At 50.2% G+C, this 22,287-nt stretch overlaps 1 protein-coding gene across 1 annotated transcript; it reads right to left on the minus strand.

Moving 5' to 3' along the window:
- Positions 1 to 2,221: 2,221 nt before the first annotated feature.
- Positions 2,222 to 22,221, minus strand: SF3A1 (splicing factor 3a subunit 1). The gene is made up of 16 exons (XM_081251649.1): positions 22,055 to 22,221; positions 19,001 to 19,122; positions 13,954 to 14,161; positions 12,536 to 12,793; positions 10,387 to 10,461; positions 9,516 to 9,666; positions 8,956 to 9,149; positions 7,858 to 7,975; positions 7,409 to 7,594; positions 6,564 to 6,685; positions 6,219 to 6,464; positions 5,423 to 5,630; positions 4,765 to 4,919; positions 3,643 to 3,744; positions 3,462 to 3,533; positions 2,222 to 2,726 (listed from the first exon to the last, which is right to left on the minus strand). The coding sequence occupies exons 1-16, from the start codon at positions 22,115 to 22,117 to the stop codon at positions 2,625 to 2,627; spliced, it is 2,382 nt and encodes a 793-aa protein (XP_081107775.1). The 5' UTR covers positions 22,118 to 22,221; the 3' UTR covers positions 2,222 to 2,624.
- Between the last annotated feature and the right edge of the window lie 66 nt (positions 22,222 to 22,287).

The raw sequence follows: 22,287 nt of genomic DNA on the forward strand, positions 1-22,287 counted from the left end.
GCAATGCCTACGTGCTGTGGGTTCTAAACAAGAAGTGCGGAGCACTGGGCTGCACGCTGGGCCTGCAGCCACTGACAATCGCAAAGCTGGTGTGGTCAATGGGTCTTCTGCAACTGAGTGAGCCAGGACAGATGTTCATTCAGGAACTCCAGGAAGCTGAGATTGGGCCCCAGAGAGCAGCTCAAAGGACCCATTCACTCACATTCCACCCAGCAGCATTCCTGGCCTCCAGTCGCAGCCTCAGTCATGGAAGGCTGGTGAGATCTGCCAACCTGTGAAGGAGAGATTGGCCCCAGAGCCAATCCTAGGAAGGAGAGCTTGGAGTACGGGACTCCCCCAGCTCTACTGACCCCTTTCCCTCTTGGAACAAGACCCAGGGGGTGTTCAGGGGATTTCTGGTGTTAGCCAGGGAAAAGCAACCAGCAGTGGGCTCACTCAGGCACCCAAACCTTGGAGCTTCAGGAAGCCAAAGTTCAGCCCTGGCCCCTGGGGGAAACTTCTGCTACCAGGCGGGAAGGAAATGTCAGAGTGAGGTATAACATCCCACTGACCAAGTTAAAAACGTGAGTAGTTTGTAATGGAGCCACATAACTGGCACTGCAGAAGGGCCACTTGAGCCCTAGGTCTAGAGTTGGAAGCTCTGAGCTTGTTGAGGGGGTGGAGGGGATGGTGACTAGAATACTGTGACCTTGGGAATGGCCTCACCCCTCTGGGCCTGGGAGATGACTGCATAGGATGAAATGGAAGGACTGCAAAGAAAAGGTACTAGGAACTCTCAGGGGATAAACACACGAGATCTTCGGAATGAAATCAACTTTAGGTTTAAAACCAGGAAACGGTTATCAACAGGCTCTCACCTTCCTCCCTGTGAACACCTACCCACAGCAGCACCTACCTCCCTGTAACAGCACAACTCCAAAAATAACAGCCTGTGTCTGGCCCTTACTAGGGGGCAAGGACTGACAAGTGTTTTGCACACATTCTCTTTATCTCCTTACTGTGTGACTGTGGGCATGTGATTCAGAATCTCTGTGCCTCAGTTTACTCAAGTGTAAAACAGGAACACCCACATCAGGATTACATGAGTTAGGGAGTTCCCTGGTGGCCTAGTGGTTAGGATTCCAGGCTTTCACTGCCATGGCCTGGGTTCAATCCCTGGTCAGGGAACTAAACTCCTGTAAGCCACACAGTGCAGCCAAAAAAAATAAAAATAAAAATTTATATGAGTTAAAATTGATAAAGTGCTTGAAACAATAAGTAGTTGGCTAAATTTTATAAAGTTCTTAAAATAGTTCATGGGGGGGCTTCCCTGGTGGCGCAGTGGTTGAGAGTCCGCCTGCCGATGCAGGGGACACGGGTTCATGCCCTGGTCCGGGAAGATCCCACATGCCGCGGAGTGGCTAGGCCCGTGAGCCATGGCCACTGAGCCTGTGCATCTGGAGCCTGTGCTCCGCAACGGGAGAGGCCACAACAGTGAGAGGCCCGCGTACTGCAAAAAAAAAAAAAAAAAAAGGTCATGGCCTTGGCACAATGAAGTATTTTTAAAATAAACACTTTTTTTTAAAAAAAACCTCATCATAGCGCTTCTCTGGTGGCGCAGTGGTTGAGAGTCCACCTGCCGATGCAGGGGACACGGGTTCATGCCCCGGTCCGGGAAGATCCCACATGCCGCGGAGCAGCTAGGCCCGTGAGCCGTGACCGCTGAGCCTGCGCGTCCAGAGCCTATGCTCCGCAGTGGGAGAGGCCACAACAGTGAGAGGCCCGCGTACTGCAAAAAAAAAAAAAAAAACCCTCATCATATACTTGTGCTCACTCAGGATAAGCCACCTGCCCAAGGTCACTTATCAGGTGATGATGAGTGATCCCTGGTGTGCAGTAAACTGCCACCCTCTGTAGTCTCATCTGAATGCTACCCACTGACCTAGGAACTGCATCCCATCTGTCTGTGTTCTTTTGTGGTCCTGGCATGTTGAAGGCATGTTATACGTATTAGTCTGTTACACGTATGGGGCTATGCCTTTGGAGGATCCATGCGTTTCAAAATGGCAATAAAAACATATCAAAAAAAGAGTCATAGAAGACTTGATGGCAGCAAGAATGTAGTTAAAAGCCCAGCATTCCTCAGAGCAGAAGAGGAGCCACAAGGCACTGTACCATGCTCCTAGGTCTGGGCAGGGCACAGGTGGCCAGGAGACAAGTCTCATGACATTAACTTCACGAGAAGGGTCGGAGAGGTTTATTAGCCCATGGCAAGATACAAAACGATTAATGATAACAACCATATTCTACCAGCCAAGTGTCACTTGGCACTATGATAACATCCTATAGGACATCCCTGGTTTCACATTCCCTAATGGGCTACCTGAAGAAATGACCCCTCAAATCAAGACCCAAACACAAAGGGATTCCAGGGGCCACTAGGGAGGAGAATGCCTGAGAAAGCCCTCTCTGATCAATGTGGGGAGGGAGTGGGGGGAAGGAAACTCTGCAGGACAATTTGGATCTCCAAACTTAGTAAGAGGGAAACAAATGCACAAGGCAGGGTCTCCTGGGTCTGGGACAGGGGTAGGGGACAGGAGAGGCAAAACGGCACTAGCTGGGACCTGACAGCAGGTTTCTCTCTTCTACTTCTTCCTCCCGCCTCTCTCCTTGAGCGCCAGGTGGATGATGGCACCATTAGCCATGTTGTAGTAAGCCAGCGAGTTGGAATCCTTGATGAAAATGCCCTAGAAAACAGATGTAGTGCCTCAGCCCAGGGCAATCTGGCCTTGAACTCAGAGAGCAGCCTCACAAGTCCCAACACTCTGAACTTAGCAAATACAAGGGCTTGAAGGAAGGTGGGGTGGGAAAGGGAGTGGCACAGGGCAGGAATGAAGGTCTCTGGTTCCTCCCAGAATGCTTTGCTTTTCCTTCCTTCCAAGCCATGCTGTCAACACCCCAAAAATCTGGCCCTGACCAACCCCATGGAATTTTGACTCTCAAATCATAAGACCTTTAGAGATCAACTAGTTCAACAGCCTCACTTTACAGAGGAGGAAACTGAGGCCCAGAATGGGGATTTGTCAAAGTCCAAAAAGGGAGAACACAGCAGTCCTCTGTGACCTGGCAGGCACCAAGGTGAGCTGGACTATCACCTTTGTGTCCAAGCACAAAGCCAGGCTACCTGAGACCACGTTGACTTGGATGGCTCTACCACTGGGACAGAAACCTACCAGAGCACTCCGAAGTCTGGTCCCCAGATGTCACTGAGGCTTTCAAACCCCATACAAGACTGTGCTGTGACCCCACCAGAGCCTCACCCTGTCAGACTAACCTGCCCCAGCACCCCCCACCGGCATCATCACTTCCAGGATGGACTCAAATGACCACACCCAGGTGTCTCCCCACTCCTCTGATTCCACAGGGGATTTATTAGCTTCTCGGACAACAGAGGGGGCAAGGACTACAGACACCCAACTCACCTCATACTGCAGCTTCTGTTTCCCTGCTGGCATTCCCGTGGCTTCGTGAATCTTCACCTTGATGACAGAGACCTATGGGACCGAGGAGAGGTCAGTCACCTCTTGCTAAGGTCAGCTGCAGGAAGCTTCCCCCTCTTTGGTTCCCCTGTACCTGATACCAGTTGGGGACAGCAACTCATACCTGGTCTGTGAGTGGGAGGGTGAAGACAAGCACCTGTCCGTTCAGCTTCCATTCCGTCTTATCCTGCATGTTGGGCACCTGGACTTTGATGGACACTGGACCCTGCAAAACAGGAGGTGGCCATTATGCCTGGGAGGCCTGAGTCAATCAGGAACTACGCTCTCCTATTCCTGGGCCAGTCGAGACAATGTCACCTGTCCATCAGGGCTCCTGGACTCTGGCCTGTTTCACTACTGACACCACTTGTAACATAGAACAAATCACTCCCCCTTTTCAAGAATTGGTTTCCCTTCTTTAGAACAATCCCTGCCTACAGGTAAGGCTGGAACTGAAGAAGAGACATGAAAGTGTTCTGAAAGCCTCAGGAAGTACCACAGGAGGAAAGAATATGAGTTGCGAGGTCAGAAGACCTGGGTTCCCAACTCAGCTTCCCTGTTAACTAGGTCTCTCTAAGCCTCAACGCCATGTCTGTAAAGCGGTTGATCACAACTGCTGGATGGTGATGTGAGCATTCAACAGACCAACTACCTGTAAAATGTGTGGCTCTGCCCCAGCACTTGAGTAGGTACTCAAGAAATGGAAACTACCATCAAAAAGGAAAAAAGATCTGGTCAAATGCACTGGGCGGGGTCTATGTGTGTGTGTGTGCTGGGAATGTTTCTGCCTCCTCACTGGAGCTTCCCCAGGCACCAGCAGTGCCAAGGTTCCCAGCTCTTATTTCTAGTACCCCCACAGGATCCCCACAACACACCACCTCCTAAGGGCTGGACCTGGAGGCAAAGGCCACAAAGAAGTTAAAAATCGCACCCAGGATTCCCTCCAGTGTCCAGAACCCCTTTCACACCTGAGTCCTACTGCCCGTGCAGCTGGGTCTCCCTGCTGGCCTCTGCGACAGCTCACACCAGGGGGACTACTGACAGCTGTCTGCTCCTCTGGCTGCTGACCCCCCATCTAGTGTGTGCTCAGAAGTTTCACGGGCCTCCAATGGCTGACCCAGGTCCCAGAAGCCAAAACCATGGAAGAATAGGGTGGGCCAGAGCACGTGTGACTGGGGCAGGACTGGACAACCGCCCCGCCCCATCTAGACACTCCAGGCTGTGGGCAGCACTCTGAGATGCATACCTTGTTTCTGCGTAGAAACTCCTCTTCTGGCATGAGGCTGTCCTCGGTCTTCAGTTTCTTGGAGGTAGGCTCATCTTCCATGGGAGGTGGGGGGTGGACAGGCGGCATAGGGGCTGGAGCTGGGACGGGTGCCACAGGTGGTGCGGGCACGAAAGCTGCAAGGACAGGAATAAGCAGCCACGTGAGTGGGAGGAAGGGCCCAGGACTCAGGGCTGGTGAGAGTGAAAAGGGGATTGCAAAGGTTTCCCATTTCTCCCAGTCAGAGGTGTGAAGGACCACTCCTTGCTGAGCCTGGCAGCCAGTAAGGAGCCTGGCAGCCAGTAAGCTCCCTGGCAGGGGAATCTGGGAGACTGCCCAGATTGGGTAGCAGGAAACTGAAGGAGGGGCAGGACTGATGGATGGAACAGGTGGCAGCCAACAGCAAGCATCATCAGGCCTCTGTGCCTGTCCAGGCTGACCCCTCTGGGTGCACAGACCCCAGCTCTGCCATATCAGCCTATCTCCCCCAGGAGCCATAAGTCCCTGGCTCCCAGCTCAGGGATCTCTCACATGGTGAACTCAAGGCTCTCCTTTGGGCTGGACCACCAGCTGGAACAGCTGGCACTACCATCAGCCACTGCTCTGCTCAGGGCTTGGACTGTAGTCCTGACCCACTGACCTGTCGGCACAATCATGGGTGGTGGGCGGGGTGCCATGATAGGAGGGGCCGAGGGAGGCATGGGCACCACGTTGATCCTGGGCGCGTGGATGATCGGTGGCATGGGGGCGATCACCGAACCGGGGGGCAGTCGGACCACTGATGCCATCGGGGGCCGGGGCATGACGGGTACTGCAGACACAACTGTGGTACGGACGGGAGGTGGCATCTGTGGGGGTGAAGACCCACAGGTCACAGGAAGCCAAGGCTGCACTCTAAGGGCACACACAGCTGGCAACTGGCCACCTGCAGCTTTGAGGATGGGGCTGGATAGCTTCGACTCAGCCCCCTGGGGCTGAGAGTGCAGCCTCACACTGGGCCCTGACAGGAACTACGCTGAGAGAGGCCCAGGGCAACACTCTTTCCACTTGGGACTCAACCAGCTGCTCTTGGCAAACACTGAGAGAGCCACTGAAGACACTGACCTCCATTTAGCCCCCTGGAGTCAGGCCAGCAGTCCTCCAAGACCCATTAAGCCCTCCAGCCCGTCCCTGACCCAAGCCTGCTTCTCACATTTGCCACTCGCCTCCCTCCCTGTTCCAAGCCTCCTACACAGATAGAAGATCGGGCTGGAGGTTCCCACTTCTAACTAAAGTGTTCTTTCTCTCTCGACTTGACCCACTCAGCGTTTCTTTTTCTCAACCTGACCCACTCAGTGCTTGGGCCCGCTGTGAGATAGCTGCCCTTCTCAGTCTGCAATGTCTAACCCCAAGAACCCAGCTCTGAAAGACCAGTCACAGGGTGGCTGCTGGCTAACCGCGGGTGGCCGGGGCACCGAGGTAATGGGTGGGGCTGAGCTGGGGATGTTGGTGGCTGAAGACGGAGGTGGTGGCTGCTGGGGGATTTCATTGGGCTTGCTGGGGCCAATCTTCTCTTTGGTATCATCTTCTGGCACCAAGCCCTTAGCCTTGTGGATGGCCTCGATCTGCTCCTGCAGGGTGATATTGGCCTGAGCAGCCTGCTGGGTCCGGGCCATGCTGCCAGAATGGCCATCCCAGGTCACCTGCATGGGAAAGCAAAGCCACAGCTTGTCAGGGCTCCTGGAACTGAGCCCAAGTGTGAGTCTGACGGCGGGGAAGGCACTAAGAGTCATCTGATGCACCTTTTCCTCTGGCTTCTGGATCTCCTCCTCGCCAATCTTCTTACCAATGGCCGTTTCCTCTACACCAAAGATGTCGGTACGCCGCTCAGCCAGCTGTTTCAAGCTGCTCTCAATATCCAGACCTGGATATAGTCACAGAACGGAGGCAGGGGAAAGAAAGGGAAACTAAACCAGATGCCCTTCTGACAACACAGCAGCTCTACTGGTGCAGGGTGGAGGCTGTTCTCATGGGACAAGGCTATCTGTGGGTCCCAATGCAGCATGCCTGTCCTCTGAGCCTAGGGAAGGCTGCCCAATGAGCACTAAGCCTGTAAACCAGGGCTTGTCCAACCCCTTGACTTACAAAAGGCAACTGAGAAGACAGGGTCACATGAGTGGCGTGGCAAGTAGCAGAGTCAGGACCAAAAGCCTGGTCTCCTGCCTCCGGGACCGTTTCCTCCCTCCCTATCATGCTGCTTCTCACAAAGAATCAAGGCACCGTGTCTCATTTCAAGGTGCTCAGTGTACTCCAACCACCAGAGCCTTCATTCTAAGACAGCCCTGAGTGTGAGCACCTCTCCCAGCTATAGTCAGATCTTGCACTAGGATGTCAATGGACACATGCTATCCACATCAGGTGCCTGCCTTTGGAAGAATCCCTATGAAGAGTCCTTCTAGAAAATGGGAAGTTATTTTGTAGTGTCATAGGCTGCACCTATCCTCAAAAGCTTTTATTGACCTCAATTGTTACCTTCTATGTTTGATTAAAGCATAAAGTTGATCAGAGATTCCCCATGGGCCAAAGTGAGATGGGGCTGAGTCAAAGAAGGGGTGTGGACAGAGTGGGGGATGCCCCCCAACCTCACCTGGTGCATACACCTCATCATCACTCTGCTTCTCACGAATGGAGCGATCTCGCTGCTCCAGCCAACGGGGGTCAAGAAGCCCAATGCGCATGTGTTCCTGCATTTTGCTGGCAGGGATCTTCTCCCCAGTGATGGGGGACACGAGATATTCATCTGGAGCAGGGGCTGGAGGCAGGGGCTTGGAAGCTAAAAAGCAAGAGATTCTTGAGTGAGAATACTGGGTGGCAGCCCAGGTTAAGAGGGTGCTATTTCATTCGTGCACCATCCATTCAGTGCCACGCTGTACCTGGCACTATGCATTGCACCAGAGCACCAGAGATGACGAAGTCCCATTCCCCATCATGAGGCCTATGACAGAGAAGCTATCAATGCCTTTATGACAAGCCACCTCGAGCCCTCCTAAAAATGGACAGGTCTGAGGAACATGAGGGCAGAAGAGCAGAACCAACCTTTTGGGTCATAGTCCTTCCGGACAATAACCTGGTCTGGAGTTGGGGGCAGAGGCGGTGGCATGGGTGTCTCTGGAGGTGGGGGCACTTTCTGCCCTTCTTCTTCATCATCTGAACCCTGAAAAGCAAAGTAATGGCAGGACTCAGAATGGGGCTGAGAAGCCACCTCCCTGCAGCTGAGCCCTGCTGGCTCTCAGGGTGGCAAAGAGCCTAGGCCCCTGCCAGTCAGCATCCACGTGCTAAGCCTCCCAGGGCAGCCGAGGCCAGCCGGCAGCTGGCCAAGCTACTTCCTCACAGCATGAATGGGAGTGCTGGGGGCCGTGGTGCTAACACTCTGCCCAGGCATTTCCAGCAGCTGGCACCAGGCAGTCACAGGAGGCCAAGGGCACTTAACGTGCTGGAGAGGGGTGCGGGGAACAAGTCAGCGTTCAATGGTAGCTGCTCAAGAAGCAATGCTGGGAGGGAGAGAAAAAGTCAATTCCCAGACACATACATCTTTATTCTCAGGCTGCACACAAATTCTTTCCGAGGGGAAGAAAGCAGTTTGGCTCTGGAGACTCTATGCCTGCTTGGAGGGCCTGCCTCGATGGCGGTAGAGGAGGCCGAAAGCCACTTAGCAAAGCTCTGGAGGACTTCCCTGGCGGTCCAGTGGTTAGGACTCCATGCTTCCACTGCAGGGGTCATGGGTTCGAACCCTGGTCGGGGAACTAGGATCCCGCGAGCCACATGGTGTGCGCCCCCACCCAGAAAAAAAGAAAAGCTCTGGAAACTGCTGATCATTTGGGCCTCAGCGCAAAAGCGTCAAAGTACATGGTATAGAGGTTTCCCTGACTGAGAGCCAGCCTGGGGTCGGTAGTGAGCAGGGCCCCTGGGCAAAGGAGGAAGGTCACAGAACAGGGCCACCACAGCTTTCAGATCCTTGCCTATGAATGAATCTTTGTTGCCTGAGGTGGAAAGAGGCTCTGTGCTGCCTGAGCTTGGGCAGCTACTCAGCCAGGACTCCTTGTTCAGGAACCCACACTTCCTTTCAAGATTCACAAGGGAGCTGGACTTCTCTGGAGGAGAGCACCCCCATCTCCTTGGGCTCCAGGAGCATACCTCATCCATGTCTTGCACTTGGGTGTCCTGGTCCAGCTGGGACGGAGGCTCCTCCGCCTTCTCCTGTTTCTCGTCCTCCTCATCAGACTCGACCTCCATCTCGACCTCCTCACTCTCCCCAAACTTCTCGTAGCGCTCCTGAATGAGGATTCGGGCCCCCAGCTCCTCTGGGGTGGTGGGGGGAGGGAAGTTCCCTGGCAAAAGGTGAGCCAGAGTCAAAGGCAGGGTTCCACAGACACTCCTTATCAAAGGCCATCTATCTGCCCTCTCTACACTGTTAGCTCTCTGAGGGCTGGGACTGTCTGATTTCTCTCCTATCTCCAGAGGCCCACCCGTTGGGCCATTATTGTCAGGCACGCTAATATTTGTTCAATTGGGTTTAACTGGGGCAATGTGGTAGAAGTGAAGTTTTCCAGAAGCAGAGAAGAAACAGATACCCATAGAACTCTCTGAGGGATTCTGCTGCTCCTCGGGGACAGCTGGAAGAGATCTCCCAGGATGACTCCAAGCTCCTGGCTCCCCTAACTGGAGTCACAGACCTACCTTCCTCATAGACCTACCTTGCTCATTGGGTTGGAAGTCCACTGTTTCCACCACCACAAAATCATGCCAGTCAATCTGAGCATAGGCCACCCGTTCCTTTTCCTTCTCCTCCTCTTCCTTCTTCCTCTCACGCTCCTGAAACTTGGCCCACTCCACTCGGTAACATACCTGAAGGGATGGGAAACAGCGTGGTGCTGAGCTGAATCAGGGTCTGCTCCTGAGGAGGCTATCATCTCCAAGGCCTTCACCAAAGCCAACGTCTCCTTCAGAACAGGAAGCTGATCTGCCCATAAAGGGGAACTTCCTGGGGCAGACTATGGTATTTGTATCTGGTTTCAGCCAGGCCTAGAGTTTGGACAGGATGAAAATATGAAATACCACAGAGACCTTCTGTCTGGGCAGCTGTTTGTTATAACCTCAAAGTTTTCTGCTTGAGTTGGCGAGTGGCTAGCAAACTCCCTCCCAGAAGTTTGCATGACAACCAAGTGCCCACAAAAGCAGCAGCGGTCTGAAAGCCTGCAAAACAGAAGCCTCAAGCAGCCACCCAGAACAGCCAGCACCAATATGCCCTCTCTCTTCGACTCTGAAAACCTGGGGATTCAAAAGGCAGTTGTCACTACAGAACCCGTTCAAAAGCTGGTTTCTAGCAACAGAAGAAAAGAAGAGACTGAAGCAGACAGCAGAGCAGAAAGCTGGGGAGCAGAGAATCCAGGTTTCTTGGTCTTTGCAGCCTCAAGGCCTTTCCAGCCTCAAGGCCTTTCCTCCCACCACGACTGTGCCTGGAGCATAACAAGGTACTGGTTCGGAGACTACTTCCAAACACAAAACAGAACCCACACAATGTAACGTTAGTGCCGTCAGTAACTGGTTATATGAAATTTAGTTTACCTGGTCCAAAACTTCCCGGGGGTTCTCTGCCTCTTTCTTGAGCTTGGTAAATAAGCCTTTGGGTGGAATCAAGATCTGAAACACAGAAGATTTAAAGCAACTGTCAGTTGCAGCACAACACGGGACAAAGAAGTGGCCTTCCTGGGCCTGTGGAAAGGCACAGGAGAAAGGAAAGTATGGGATCCTGGGATCCAATCTCAGCTTCACTTGGCTGTGCAACTTTGGGCAAGTTACTCAACCTCTGTAATTTGGTTTTCTTCTACAAAATGGTGACACTGCCACTTAGAGTTGGCATCATCAACTTAAAAGGTTGCCAAGGGTAGCAGGAAAGTATGCAAAACCACCACCAGATCACTGAGCATACAGTCAGCATGTGATGACTGCTCTCAGGAGGCGGATCTGCCCTTTACCCTTCTGCACATGCCAACAAGCCACCTGATGACTTTATTGAAGACTACAGCCCACAGGCTCCACCTCCCTAGACTTCTATCCCCTGCTTTCTGTTTAGCATTTTCTCCATAGTATTTATCACCATCCGACATACACTGATGTTGCACTTGCTTATTGCCCCTTCACTAGACCAGTCTCCACGAAGACAGGGATTTCTCTGTCTTTGGCTCACTGCTACATATCCAGCACCTAGAACAGTGTCTGACACTCAAAGCATATTTGCTGAGAGAACGAATGCTGGCTTTGCTTAAAACAGTCTTTCCAACTGCCCCAAGCATATCCACTCTCATTGGAAAAGCAGCTCAGCCCCACTCCATCCTCTCTGTCCTTCTTCCTCAGGAATTGATCTGCTCCTAGAGTTCCCAGGCCTAGAGACACACCGGTGCCCTGAGATTAGAGTAATGAATGTCAATACCCGAATTCTGAGGGAGAAGGAATAGGAAAGTTAACAGAATAAAAAGGAATCTGCGGACCTTTAACTCTGAAAGCAGTCCACTGAGAGAAATTAACCCAGGGCTCACTTAAAATTGATACTGTGTAGTTACAATAACCCTTGGGTCTTATGACTTGAATGATTGTTATTTCAGCTACTCTCCTAGCTTCTGGACTTCCTAAACACAAACATTTTTGTCATTCTTTCTAGTTATATACATAAAGTGAATGAAGTTAGAGAAAATCATTACATAACCTTTCAAGTCAGATATTTAACATATTGTTTTTAGATATCAAAAACAGATGTGCAAACTATGCCACTAAAAAGGAAAGACAACCTCCATTATGTGTGTAACAAGAAAAATGTTCCACAGGCATATCTATACCAGTGTACTTTTTAATAAATTAGCTATCTGATTATTTTAAATACCAGTATTGACTTGTCTGCATTCTTGATTGCAACAACACAGCATGATAATTAAGATCCTAGGGTCTGGAATAAAAATGTCAGCACTCAAGTCCCTGCTCTGCAACTCCCTAGCTGTGCAACCCTGGTCAAGTTAACTTCTCTGTACCTCAGTTTCCTCTTCTGTAAAATAAATATAATAACAGTGGCTACCTTCTAAGTTATTAGGGATTAAATGAGAAGATACGACATAATATAAGTACTCAATACTGGTTACACTTATTTATTTTAAATTGCTTCCCAATGCCCATTTAAATGATACTTCTAATTCAAGGTACTTTTTAGGGTGGAAAACAACAGAGGTTTCAGAGTCAAATGTTGGTTAAATCTCAGTGCAGCTACTTACTAGCTGAGAGACCACAAGTAAGTACTTCACCTCTCTGAGCTTTATGAAATAGGAAGGAAAACACTTACCTTATGGATTCTTGTGAGGATAAAATTAGGTAATAATAGGAGGCAACTATTAAGAGCTTGCTTCTTCTCAAGCCCTACTGAGGCAACCGAAAATTTAAATGTACATAAAAGCAACTAGCACCACTTGGCCTTATCACGCAGCAGGCACTCACCTAATGAGTTACCAATCACACGTTTCCTTTCTCTCTAGAAACAGCAGTCTACATTGCATTTACTAGGAAAACTGAATAGAAATCAAGATTTTATACTGAACTGGGATTTTTAACATCTGCTTGGGGGCCCCACACAGGAGCGGGGTCCTTGCAGACAGTGAGTGGATAGAGTGCTGATGGTAAGATGCCTTCCTTCCCTGGGTCCAGCACCCCGGCCCCCGCCCTGCCCAGGCACCTTGGTATACTGTTCCACCAGCTTCGTGAAGTAGTTGAAAAGGCTGTGTTGCGGGCGAAGGAAGTCAAACTGGTAGTTGCGCTGCTCTTTCTGCATCAGCTGGGTCAGAAACTGGCGCCCGTTCCTGGCCACAAACTGAGCTGTCAGCTTCACCACGTCCAGGTCAAAGGCTGAGATCGAGGGGGGGTCTGCAATGAACTCGAACTCGGGAGGGGGCTCTTTGGGCACGATGGTCTCTTGGATCACTTGGGCTTGAACCTAGGATGCAAAGGGAATGTGAGGCAAGAGGCACAGGGGTGGAGGGACTCCAGAGAGGGGGCGGGGACGCACCCCCGGCAGACAGCACAGACCTCTACACTTCTGCTGATCACGCACACACCACTGGCATGTGGTGTGAGAGAAGCCTAACTCACAAGGGCACCGATTTCTTGGCCAACTGTAGCCTCGACTCCCTAAATGGCTTTCTGAATGAGAACCGAGTCCCTCTGTATCTCTGCTGCTGCCCTGAAACTGAGGACCAAAACTGGGTGGCAGAAGATCTAACAGGAACACAGCTTATGAAACCCTGCCCAAGGGAGACAGAGGATGTAGTAAGCCCTACATGTGTGCAGAGGACCCCACTGGACAGAAGACTTCCACGTTTGTTACCTCATCTGGCCACTACACGAACCACAAGGTGGACAGAACAAGTACTGTGAATTCTTTTTATAGATGAGGAAACTGAGGTCGCCTGAGGCCCTAGGAGTAGTAAATGGCAACACAAGGTCTCAGAACCTATTCCAACCTTTACCTCCCACTGTAAAACAAGGGGCAGCCTTTGCCACCATGGCTCAGGAGTGAAGCAAAGAGAAAGGACCAGTCCAAGTCTACACAGGAGGCAAAACGTGTGGGCCCTTCTTGTCCTCACTGACAGCCCTAATCGCCCCTAGTGCTAAGGGGGTATTAGGGCAGGCCAGAAAGAGGGGCCCTGGGAAGGTGAGACAGTAGAGAGGGATGCACAAGAAGGGGTCCACAAGCCACGTTGCAGCACTGCCCTCATGCCACGGTCAAGGAAAAGAGTAGGAACTGAGAGCATGGACTTTAGGGTCCTGACTGTGCGGCCTTGGGTAAATTGTGCTTCCCTAAGCCTCAGATTCCTCATCTGAAGAATGGTCACTTTACTGGCCTCCTCATGCAGCCCCTGTGAGGCACCAATGACACAAGGCTCCCAAAGCACTGAGCACAGAGCGTGAAGGGCAGCATTCAGCAAATGCCAACTGTCAGCAACACTTTGCTGTGTGAGCCTCTCCATCTGCCTCTGTAAGATGGGGATAAAGACTTCAAGTTTCTCCCTGGGTGGTTGTGAGGTCTGGACAGCAGAGTTCATTATCTTCCCCTCCCTGAGCCCTGGGGAAGGGAAGGGAGGGGCTGGCTCCAACCTTCTGGGGCAGCTGTTGCTGGGTGGCTTGCTGTTGCTGCTGCATGACCTTGGGGATGGCAGCCGAGGGCTCCTGGGCTTTCCCCTCCTTGAACTCGCTGACCTTGTGGCGGTAGTAGGCATGGTAAGGGTCATTGGGGTTCAGGAAGTTGAACTTGGGGTTGTTGATCTCGTTCTGTCGTATCCTAGCTTCAAATTCAGGTCCGTTTCTAGAAAAAGGAAAAAAGAGAAGCATTAATACCACAACCCTTGCAGCTGCTCAGACCAGAACACTGCCCATGCAAGCCCCATTCTTGCCACCACCCATCACTCAACCTAGCCCGTCCCAACACAGCAGAGGTCCTCTTGGAGACTCCTGGCATCAGCGGCCAGTGCCCCTGCCTCCTTTGGCCTGCGCAGGCCTCCTCTACCACAGGGTCTCCAGACCTCCATCATGGCTGCAGCTCCTCTGCCAGTCTTGCCATTTCCAAAACCATCTGGACTACTTTTTTCTTTTAATAAAATTTATTTACTTTAAAAAATGTACCTGGGCTTCCCTGGTGGCACAGTGGTTGAAAGTCCGCCTGCCGATGCAGGGGACATGGGTTTGTGCCCCGGTCCGGGAGGATCCCACATGCCGCGGAGCGGCTAGGCCCGTGAGCCATGGCCGCTGAGCCTGCGTGTCCGGAGCCTGTGCTCCGCAACGGGAGAGGCCGCAGCAGTGAGAGGCCCGCGTACCACACACACACAAAAAAAGTACCTAAGAAGGCATGGGAATTCCCTGGGGTCCAGTGGTTAGGACTCCGTGCTCTCACTGCCGAGGGCCCGGGTTCAATCCCTGATTGGGGAACTAAAATCCCACAAGCCGTGGCACAGCCGAGGTGGGGTGGGAAGGCATGTATTACTACTTCAGATAAAAATCATTATGGCTTTACTAACAAAAGGCAGTCATAAAATTCAATACAATGAAAACAAAGTAACATGGTTGAAGTTTAGCTCAAGTTTGCTGAGACTGAGGCCAGTTCTCTTAGTTAAAAGTGGGATGACTGAGTGCTGGGGAGGTATTAAAAGATATGCGAGCACCAAACTGAGACTTTGTCCTTTGGGTAACAAGAAGAAAAAAAATATGAAAATTTAATGGGATTTAATGCCTTGTCCAAATATTGGCTAAACTCGCCTCATTTACTACTGGGTGAGGCTCATACAGTTAACACTGTTCTCCAAGGACCGCATCTGTGCTGCTGCATAAGACGCATTCAGATGACAGGGGAGTGGTGAGAACGGCATAGAGGTTCCCATCTCTCTCTGTATCTAGAATAGTTTCCCACATACACCCTATGTCCCCAATTTGTATGCATTTTTTAAAATTAATTTATTTTTTATTTTTGGTTGCATTGGGTCTTCGTTGCTACACGCGGGCTTTCTCTAGTTGTGGTGAGTGGGGGCTACTCTTCATCGTGGCGTGCGGGCTTCTCATTGCAGTGGCTTCTCTTGTTGCGGAGCACAGGCTCTAGGAGCGCGGGCTTCAGTAGTTGTGGAGAGCAGGCTTCAGTAGCTGTGGGTTGCAGGCTCAGTAGTTGTGGCGCACGGGCTCAGTTGCTCCGCAGCATGTGGAATCTTCCCAGACCAGGGCACGAACCCGTGTCCCCTGCATTGGCAGGCAGATTCTTAACCACTGCCCCACCAGGGAAGTCCCCCAATTTGTATGCCTTTAAACCCTCAGAATGAAAAATGTCTCTCCCATGATGTGTAGGGAACCCTGATTTTTTTAAAGAATCCCAACAGTAATATTCCAAGGTGTCACACATCCACAACATCCATGGAAGTGTACTAACCTTAAAGACACAGGATGTGGACACATTCAAGTTTTGGGTTCACTACTGACTCACCAAGTTACCAAACTTCTCTTTGACTCAATCTCCCATGCATAAAATATGGTAAAAACCACCTTCTCTCTCTACTTTGAAATACTGAGAAAATCGAATTAGTTAATGAGATGCCAAAGTCTTTTTGAATCATACAGTGGTGTGCAAATGCCAGGGACTGTTACTCCTATGAAGGCTAGAAGGGGCTGTCCTATAAAGATGAGAGATGATCTGGGGGGTTTCCATCACTCCTCTGACCAGAACCCTGCACTCAGAGGTGCCCCAAACACACCAAGGGACAGCTCCAGAGGCTGGTGGCACCCGGGTCACTACACTTTCATACCCTGGTCCTGTCAGTTGAAGACAGGGCAGGAGACAGGGTGCAGGTGACGCTGTGCCCCAGTTTAGCCACCATGGCAGTGGTCATCAGAACCCTGGCTAGCTCCTCCACAAGTTCTGGTCACACTCTGCAGCGTGACTAACACCATGAGGTCTGAATGTGACAATGTATTAGTCCAGCTGAAACCCCATGCTTGAGGAAGCAGCATTCTTCCACCCCCTTAAATAATGCAAGCCACACAAGGATGAGGGTAAATGTGTATTTAAATATGGCTAAACTAGGCCACCATACAAAGGGCTGCTAGAAAAAGAGGCTCTGGTTGTCTCCTCTACCACCGCCTCCTAAGCCATAACCTCACATCTGGGAACAATCTGAAATATAAAACAACGAGAACGCAGGCATGTTCATTCCAAGCTACTCTGTTGTTTAAATTAGCTTAATGTTAATTTCAGAATTATATTCTCTAACACAAGGAATAGATTTCAGCAGAAAAAGACATGATTCTGACTCAACCTAGCTGGTGGGACTTTTTAAGAGTAATTTCCCTTAGTTTCTTGACAGTAAAATACAGGGAAGGGAAGACCAAACCTAGAGAGAAAACATTCCTTTTGGAAAACCACACTGGGTTGGTGATTTTTTACTCTACACTCCATCAATCAATACACGCAAACCCAACAGAAGTAAAAGCAGAGGGTCCTGCATGTCTGCTTTTAACCCAGAGTGAGATGCTGCTCTGTCCCTTCACGGCAACATAAACAAAAGCAAGTCCACAGATTTCAAAAATGCCTACAAGGCAATCATCAGAGTCAAAAATAGATCTAGAGATGTGGACATATAGATTTATTATTAAGGGAACTTGGAGAGATTCTTATTTTGGGGGCTGGCACAAAATTACTGGAAAGCTACTTGGCAAAATAAGAAATATTTAAAAATGCTCTTTTAGCCAGTAATGTGCCACACAGAATTTTCTTCTAGGAAAACAATCTAAAAGGGAAAGAAAATGCTCAGAGACTTCCCCATAGCTTCATTTGCCAAACTGAAATGTTGGAAACACTTCAAAGGAAAATACAGAGGAGTCATCCAAGTCAAGGAAGGCCCATCACCTTAACATGGTGCATCCTTTCCAGAGAGGACCATGCAGCACCAGGAGCCCGTGGAGCAACACAGGAAAATGCTTACAACACAGTGCAAATGGAAAAAGCAGGATATGAAAGTATCTCTACTAGTATTACAAGAATCTAAAAAAGGATGCCAAGGGCCAGAAGGAAACAGGAAAAAGTGAAAACAGCTAGTAGAAGCTATTCTGGTCGCGAGACTGTGGTGATTCTTCCTCTTATACTCTTTTCCTATTTATTGTTTTAAATAGGAAAACATATCAGGAGGTGGACTTCCCTGGTGGCGCAGTGGTTAAGAATCTGCCTGCCAATGCAGGGGACACTGCAGTTCAAGCCCCAGTCTGGGAAGATCCCACATATTGCGGATGACCTAAGCCCACGCACCACAAATACTGAGCCTGTGCTCTAGAGCCCACGAGCCACAACTACTGAGCCCATGTGCCACAACTGCTGAAGCCCACATGCCTAGAGCCCGTGCTCTGCCACAAGCCACCGCAATGAGAAGCCCATGCACCACAACGAAGAGTAGCCCCTGCTCGCCGCAACTAGAGAAAGCCTGCACGCAGCCATGAAGACCCAACGCAGCCAAAAGTAAATTAATTAATTAAAAAAAAAAATCAGGGGACAAAGGGAAGAATAAGCGTTGCTATGAAATATTAAACTTATAAACACAACACCTGCTGCCCTAAATCTGACATGGCCTAATAGTGTTCAATCAAGCACAGAGCTGTTTTAACCCAATATCCAGGTTGGTCAAAGCCCCTGAAATGTGAAAGGTTCACCCGCATGGAGCCTGACAGAGTGAAAGACATCAACCAGAGTAACCTCTTTCTATGTTTCATTTAAAAAAGAGGTTGAGAAAGGAAGGACCCATCTGTTAAATGATGCATCGTGATGGGGATGCCTCAGGGTCAAGGTGTGGCTCCCTGGAGAGCATATGCCCTGACTGAGGGCAGCAGTCTGCTCAAGGCCAGCTACTGCTTCCATGCAAGGAGCCTCCAATTCATCAAGAGAAGCCAGAAATCCAGATTTACTGTGCAATCTCATTTTTAAACAGTGACAACTAATTCAAAAGTTAAAAAATTATATATTGTTGAGAATGAACAAAAAGATCTGTAGGCTGGATGTGGCCTGCTGGCTGCCAAAGAAATACTTGAAATGTCCTAAACTAGGGGATGGTTGACCTCTGGAGTCAAGTGGCCATCAAGAAGACTCCATTTGAGGAAGTGTAATGGGGAGGAACAAGAGGAAATCAAGCGGATTTCCATGCCATCTGAGGTAATAGCTACGTGAGGTACCCGAACTGCACTCAGTCCCCTCACCCCTGCCTCACAACAATTCTAGGTGGTATTTTATTCCATTTTGCAGATGGGTCAAAGGAAATGCAGTCCTTGCACAATAAAAATGATCAACTCCCTTTTGTCTTCCTAAGGCCAGCAGCTCAGATACAGACACACATTATCCATGACAAAGCAGCTTTCCAGGTATTTCCTTAGGCTCGGTTTGGAAGCACAGGTTCTTGGTGACTCTGGAGCTGGGTGTGCCTTGTACTCTGCCACCACCATACCATGTTAGAGATGCCAGTCCTGCCCACTGCCTACCTCACACCATGCTGTGGTTTTAGATGAGCTGACAGGCCTAAGCCAACAATACCACTCTAAAAACCCAAGTGTTACCCTTGTACAAATTCAGGAGCTCTTGATGCTAAAATCTACCCGTGACCCACACGAGCAGGAGTAGCTATGTTACCTGGCCACGAAGCTGGCAGTCTTGTCAACGATATTCCTGACCTCTGGAGGAGGGTAAATAATCCCCACCACTGGCTTGGAAGGGGTAGAATCCTCCTTTGAAGATGCTTCCTCTTCTGTGGGCTGTGAAAATAGGAAAAGGAAGGTCTTAAAGTTCCTGGCTTGGTGCCAGATGCCCACCGTTAAACTCCCCTAGGATATTACTGAGAATACAGACTCTCCCGCCCAATTCATTGAGACTTCCCTTGAGTCAGGAACCTCTGCTCCAGAAGAGCCGCTCTCTCAACTGCTCTGTGCTTCCATGGGACTTTCCCAGGGAACCAATGAAAAGAGCAGCCTCCCTGGCTCCCCTCCAGCTAGAGCATCTCTGACACTGGGAATCTGCATTTTTACCAAGTGTCCATGTGATTCAGATGGAGGGGGGAATTCTAACCATGTTCTGAGAAACCACATTCCAGAATCCAGAAGGCCATCCCTGTATCCCCACCCTTGGATGTGCCTGATACGGGATATCTAAGAATTGTCTGCTGAATAAAGAAATGGGAAAACTCCTTGCCGGCCACTTCTTCTGTCTTGAATGCCCTTTCCCTCTGCATCCATTCCATAGTCTAAACCATCACTTAATGTTCAAATGTTTTGTGAAACTCCACTGGAATACTCAACATTAACTGCCCCATAAATTCCAATATTCTTTCCTCACCAGCTTCTTCCCCTTAGTAAACAAAGGGTCAAGTCTCTCATTTTAGAAAAAAAGTTTCTCCCCTGCCCTCATGTTCCTTTCTGCTACTGCCTTCTCCCCACCTTCCTCTGGTAGCTAAATAGCCTGAGTTCTCTCAGCCTTGCCATTCCCACTTGCTCACCTCCCATTTGATCCCCCTTCATTTCAAGTGCTCATGCCAAAGTCAAAAATGACAGCCTATAGCCAGCTACATTGGTTATCTGGCCGTGTGACCAGTGACTGCTCCTTCACAAAACTCTCAACTCCCAGGTCCCATTCTCACCTGTATTTCCTTTTTTTTTTTTTTTTTTTTGCGATACGCGAGCCTCTCCCTTTGCGGAGCACAGGCTCTGGACGCACAGGCCCAGCGGCTGTGGCTCACGGGCCCAGCCGCTCCGCGGCATGTGGGATCTTCCCGGACCGGGGCATGAACCTGTGTCCCCTGCATCGGCAGGCAGACTCTCAACCACTGTGCCACCAGGGAAACCTGTATTTCCTTCTTGCTCACCATTCCATCCAAGCTTCTCTCCTGGCTCCTGTTTCACCTCCTGCCCTATAGTGTTAGGGGTCCCCAAAATTCTGTTCTTGGTTCTCTTCACACTATACACACTGTCCTCAGTCAGGCACTTACAAAACGTCCTCCACTTCCCCTATCACCTGTAGGCTGAACCATTCTACCCCCGTCAACGTCCCACATCACTCTTATGTGCCACACAGCTTTAGATCCAGCAGTCCTGGGCACTTTCATCTCTAACCACTTTCCTCATGAACGGCCAACAATGCCTCCAGTCATCCAGAGCAGAAACGTGGGTCTCTTCTCCCTTCCTCAGCCTACACATTCAATGATAAGAACATTTATCAAGCACAGAGTAGATTCCATATACTTTCCTAAGCACTTTAAGCATATTAAATCTATAACCCTTACAGAACCCTAAGAGGTTAAGTACCCTTACTATTATATTATTGTCTTGTCATTTTACAGATGGACAAACTGAGGAATGGAGACCTTAACTGGCCCAGTGGCAGAACCAAGATTCCAATGCATCACTTTGGAGGGAGAGCCTGCACCACAGCCCTTTTGTGATCTGAGCTTGCCCATCCCCTCTGTCCCATGCCCCAGCCACAATCTAGGCCAGTTTCTTAACATCTTTTGAATAACATGACTAACCTGTCCTCCTAGCAATTCTCCCCATCACTGTTTACCTGAATTTCTGAAACACAAATATGTCACTATCCGGCTTACATCCTTTCCTTTTCTCCCAATAGCGTGCTAGGAAAACTTCAAATCCCCAGAAATACACCTCTTAACCACCACTTTCCCAACCCTATGCCTTAACCTTCTTTACTCTTGACAAGAGGCACCATCTGATTCCCACCTTGGTATCTTGGCACTTATCTGGTATTACCTTGGTTATTTTTCCCCAAGATACTGGGAAAATGCCAGGGATACATAGGTATTTGCGGTGGTCAGCATACAGGATGTGCTCAGTAAATGTTTGCTGAATGAATAAAGAATGGTATTTCCCTTCCCAATCACTCATCTAGTGAACTACTGATTCATTCTTCTAAACGCAAGTTACCTTTCACGCCGGTGGGCTTCACCTACCTTAATCTCCCCTATATCCCACCAAAGCAATGTTGATTAGAATTCCTGTCTCCTTTGTACTTGATACTTATATCACACTGCAATTACTGACCAACGTCTTTCCTCCTTAGTTGACTGAGATCTTTTGAAGGGCTGGCTGAAACTGTATCATTTATGGTAACTGAGGCAATAAACATTTATTGAGTATTCACTTATATCTGTCTCCCCACTAGTGTGTGAGCTCCCTAAGTAAAGCAAGAACTGCGCTTCATTCATTCCGTCGGAGCCTGGCACGGTGTCTGGCTTAGAGTAAGCACTAGACAGATGCTGAGAATTAACGTTCAAAGATGCACCGTGCAGGCTGGGAAATTAGGGACTCCTGGGCAAAGACTGGGGGCTGGTGGGCCCAATTAACACAGAAGACCGGTGGATGCGCTGGATCAGTACTTGTCAAACTTCAATGAATCATCTTGAGAGCTTGTTAAAATGCAGATTCTGATTTAAAAGGTCTAGGGTGGAAACTCAGAATTTCTAATAAACTCCCAGGTGATGCTAGCCGGTCCGCGGACCACACTTTGAGAACTACTGTTCTAACAGGCTTGTTTCGCTACCAGAAGGTAGGCGGGAAGCGCGCTGCCTCCTGGGACCTGGAGTCCCTCCAAGCCCTCCCAAACCGCCGTTTCTTCCTGCACGAGTAAAGAGGGCCCGCGCCCGAGGGGAGGGCCCAGGTCGAGGTGCGGGGGTCGTGGTACCTGTTTGGGCTCGGTGGCCGCGGGCGGCGGTGGGGGCACCGCCTGCACGGGTCCGGCCGGCATGACTGCGACGCTCAGGGCTGCCAGTCCGCCTCTGTATAGGTGAGCTGTGTGGCGTCAAAGCGGCTTCCCTGCACCAACAGTACAACAAGCTCGCAAAATGGCGGCGGCCGAGCGAGTCGTCGCCGAGGGGGGCGAGGCTGACGCACTTCCGGGGCCGCCCCTTCTCCGTG

The sequence above is a fragment of the Mesoplodon bidens genome (genome assembly GCF_964165515.1).
Source record: "Mesoplodon bidens genome assembly, chromosome: 13".
NCBI lineage: Eukaryota > Metazoa > Chordata > Mammalia > Artiodactyla > Ziphiidae > Mesoplodon > Mesoplodon bidens.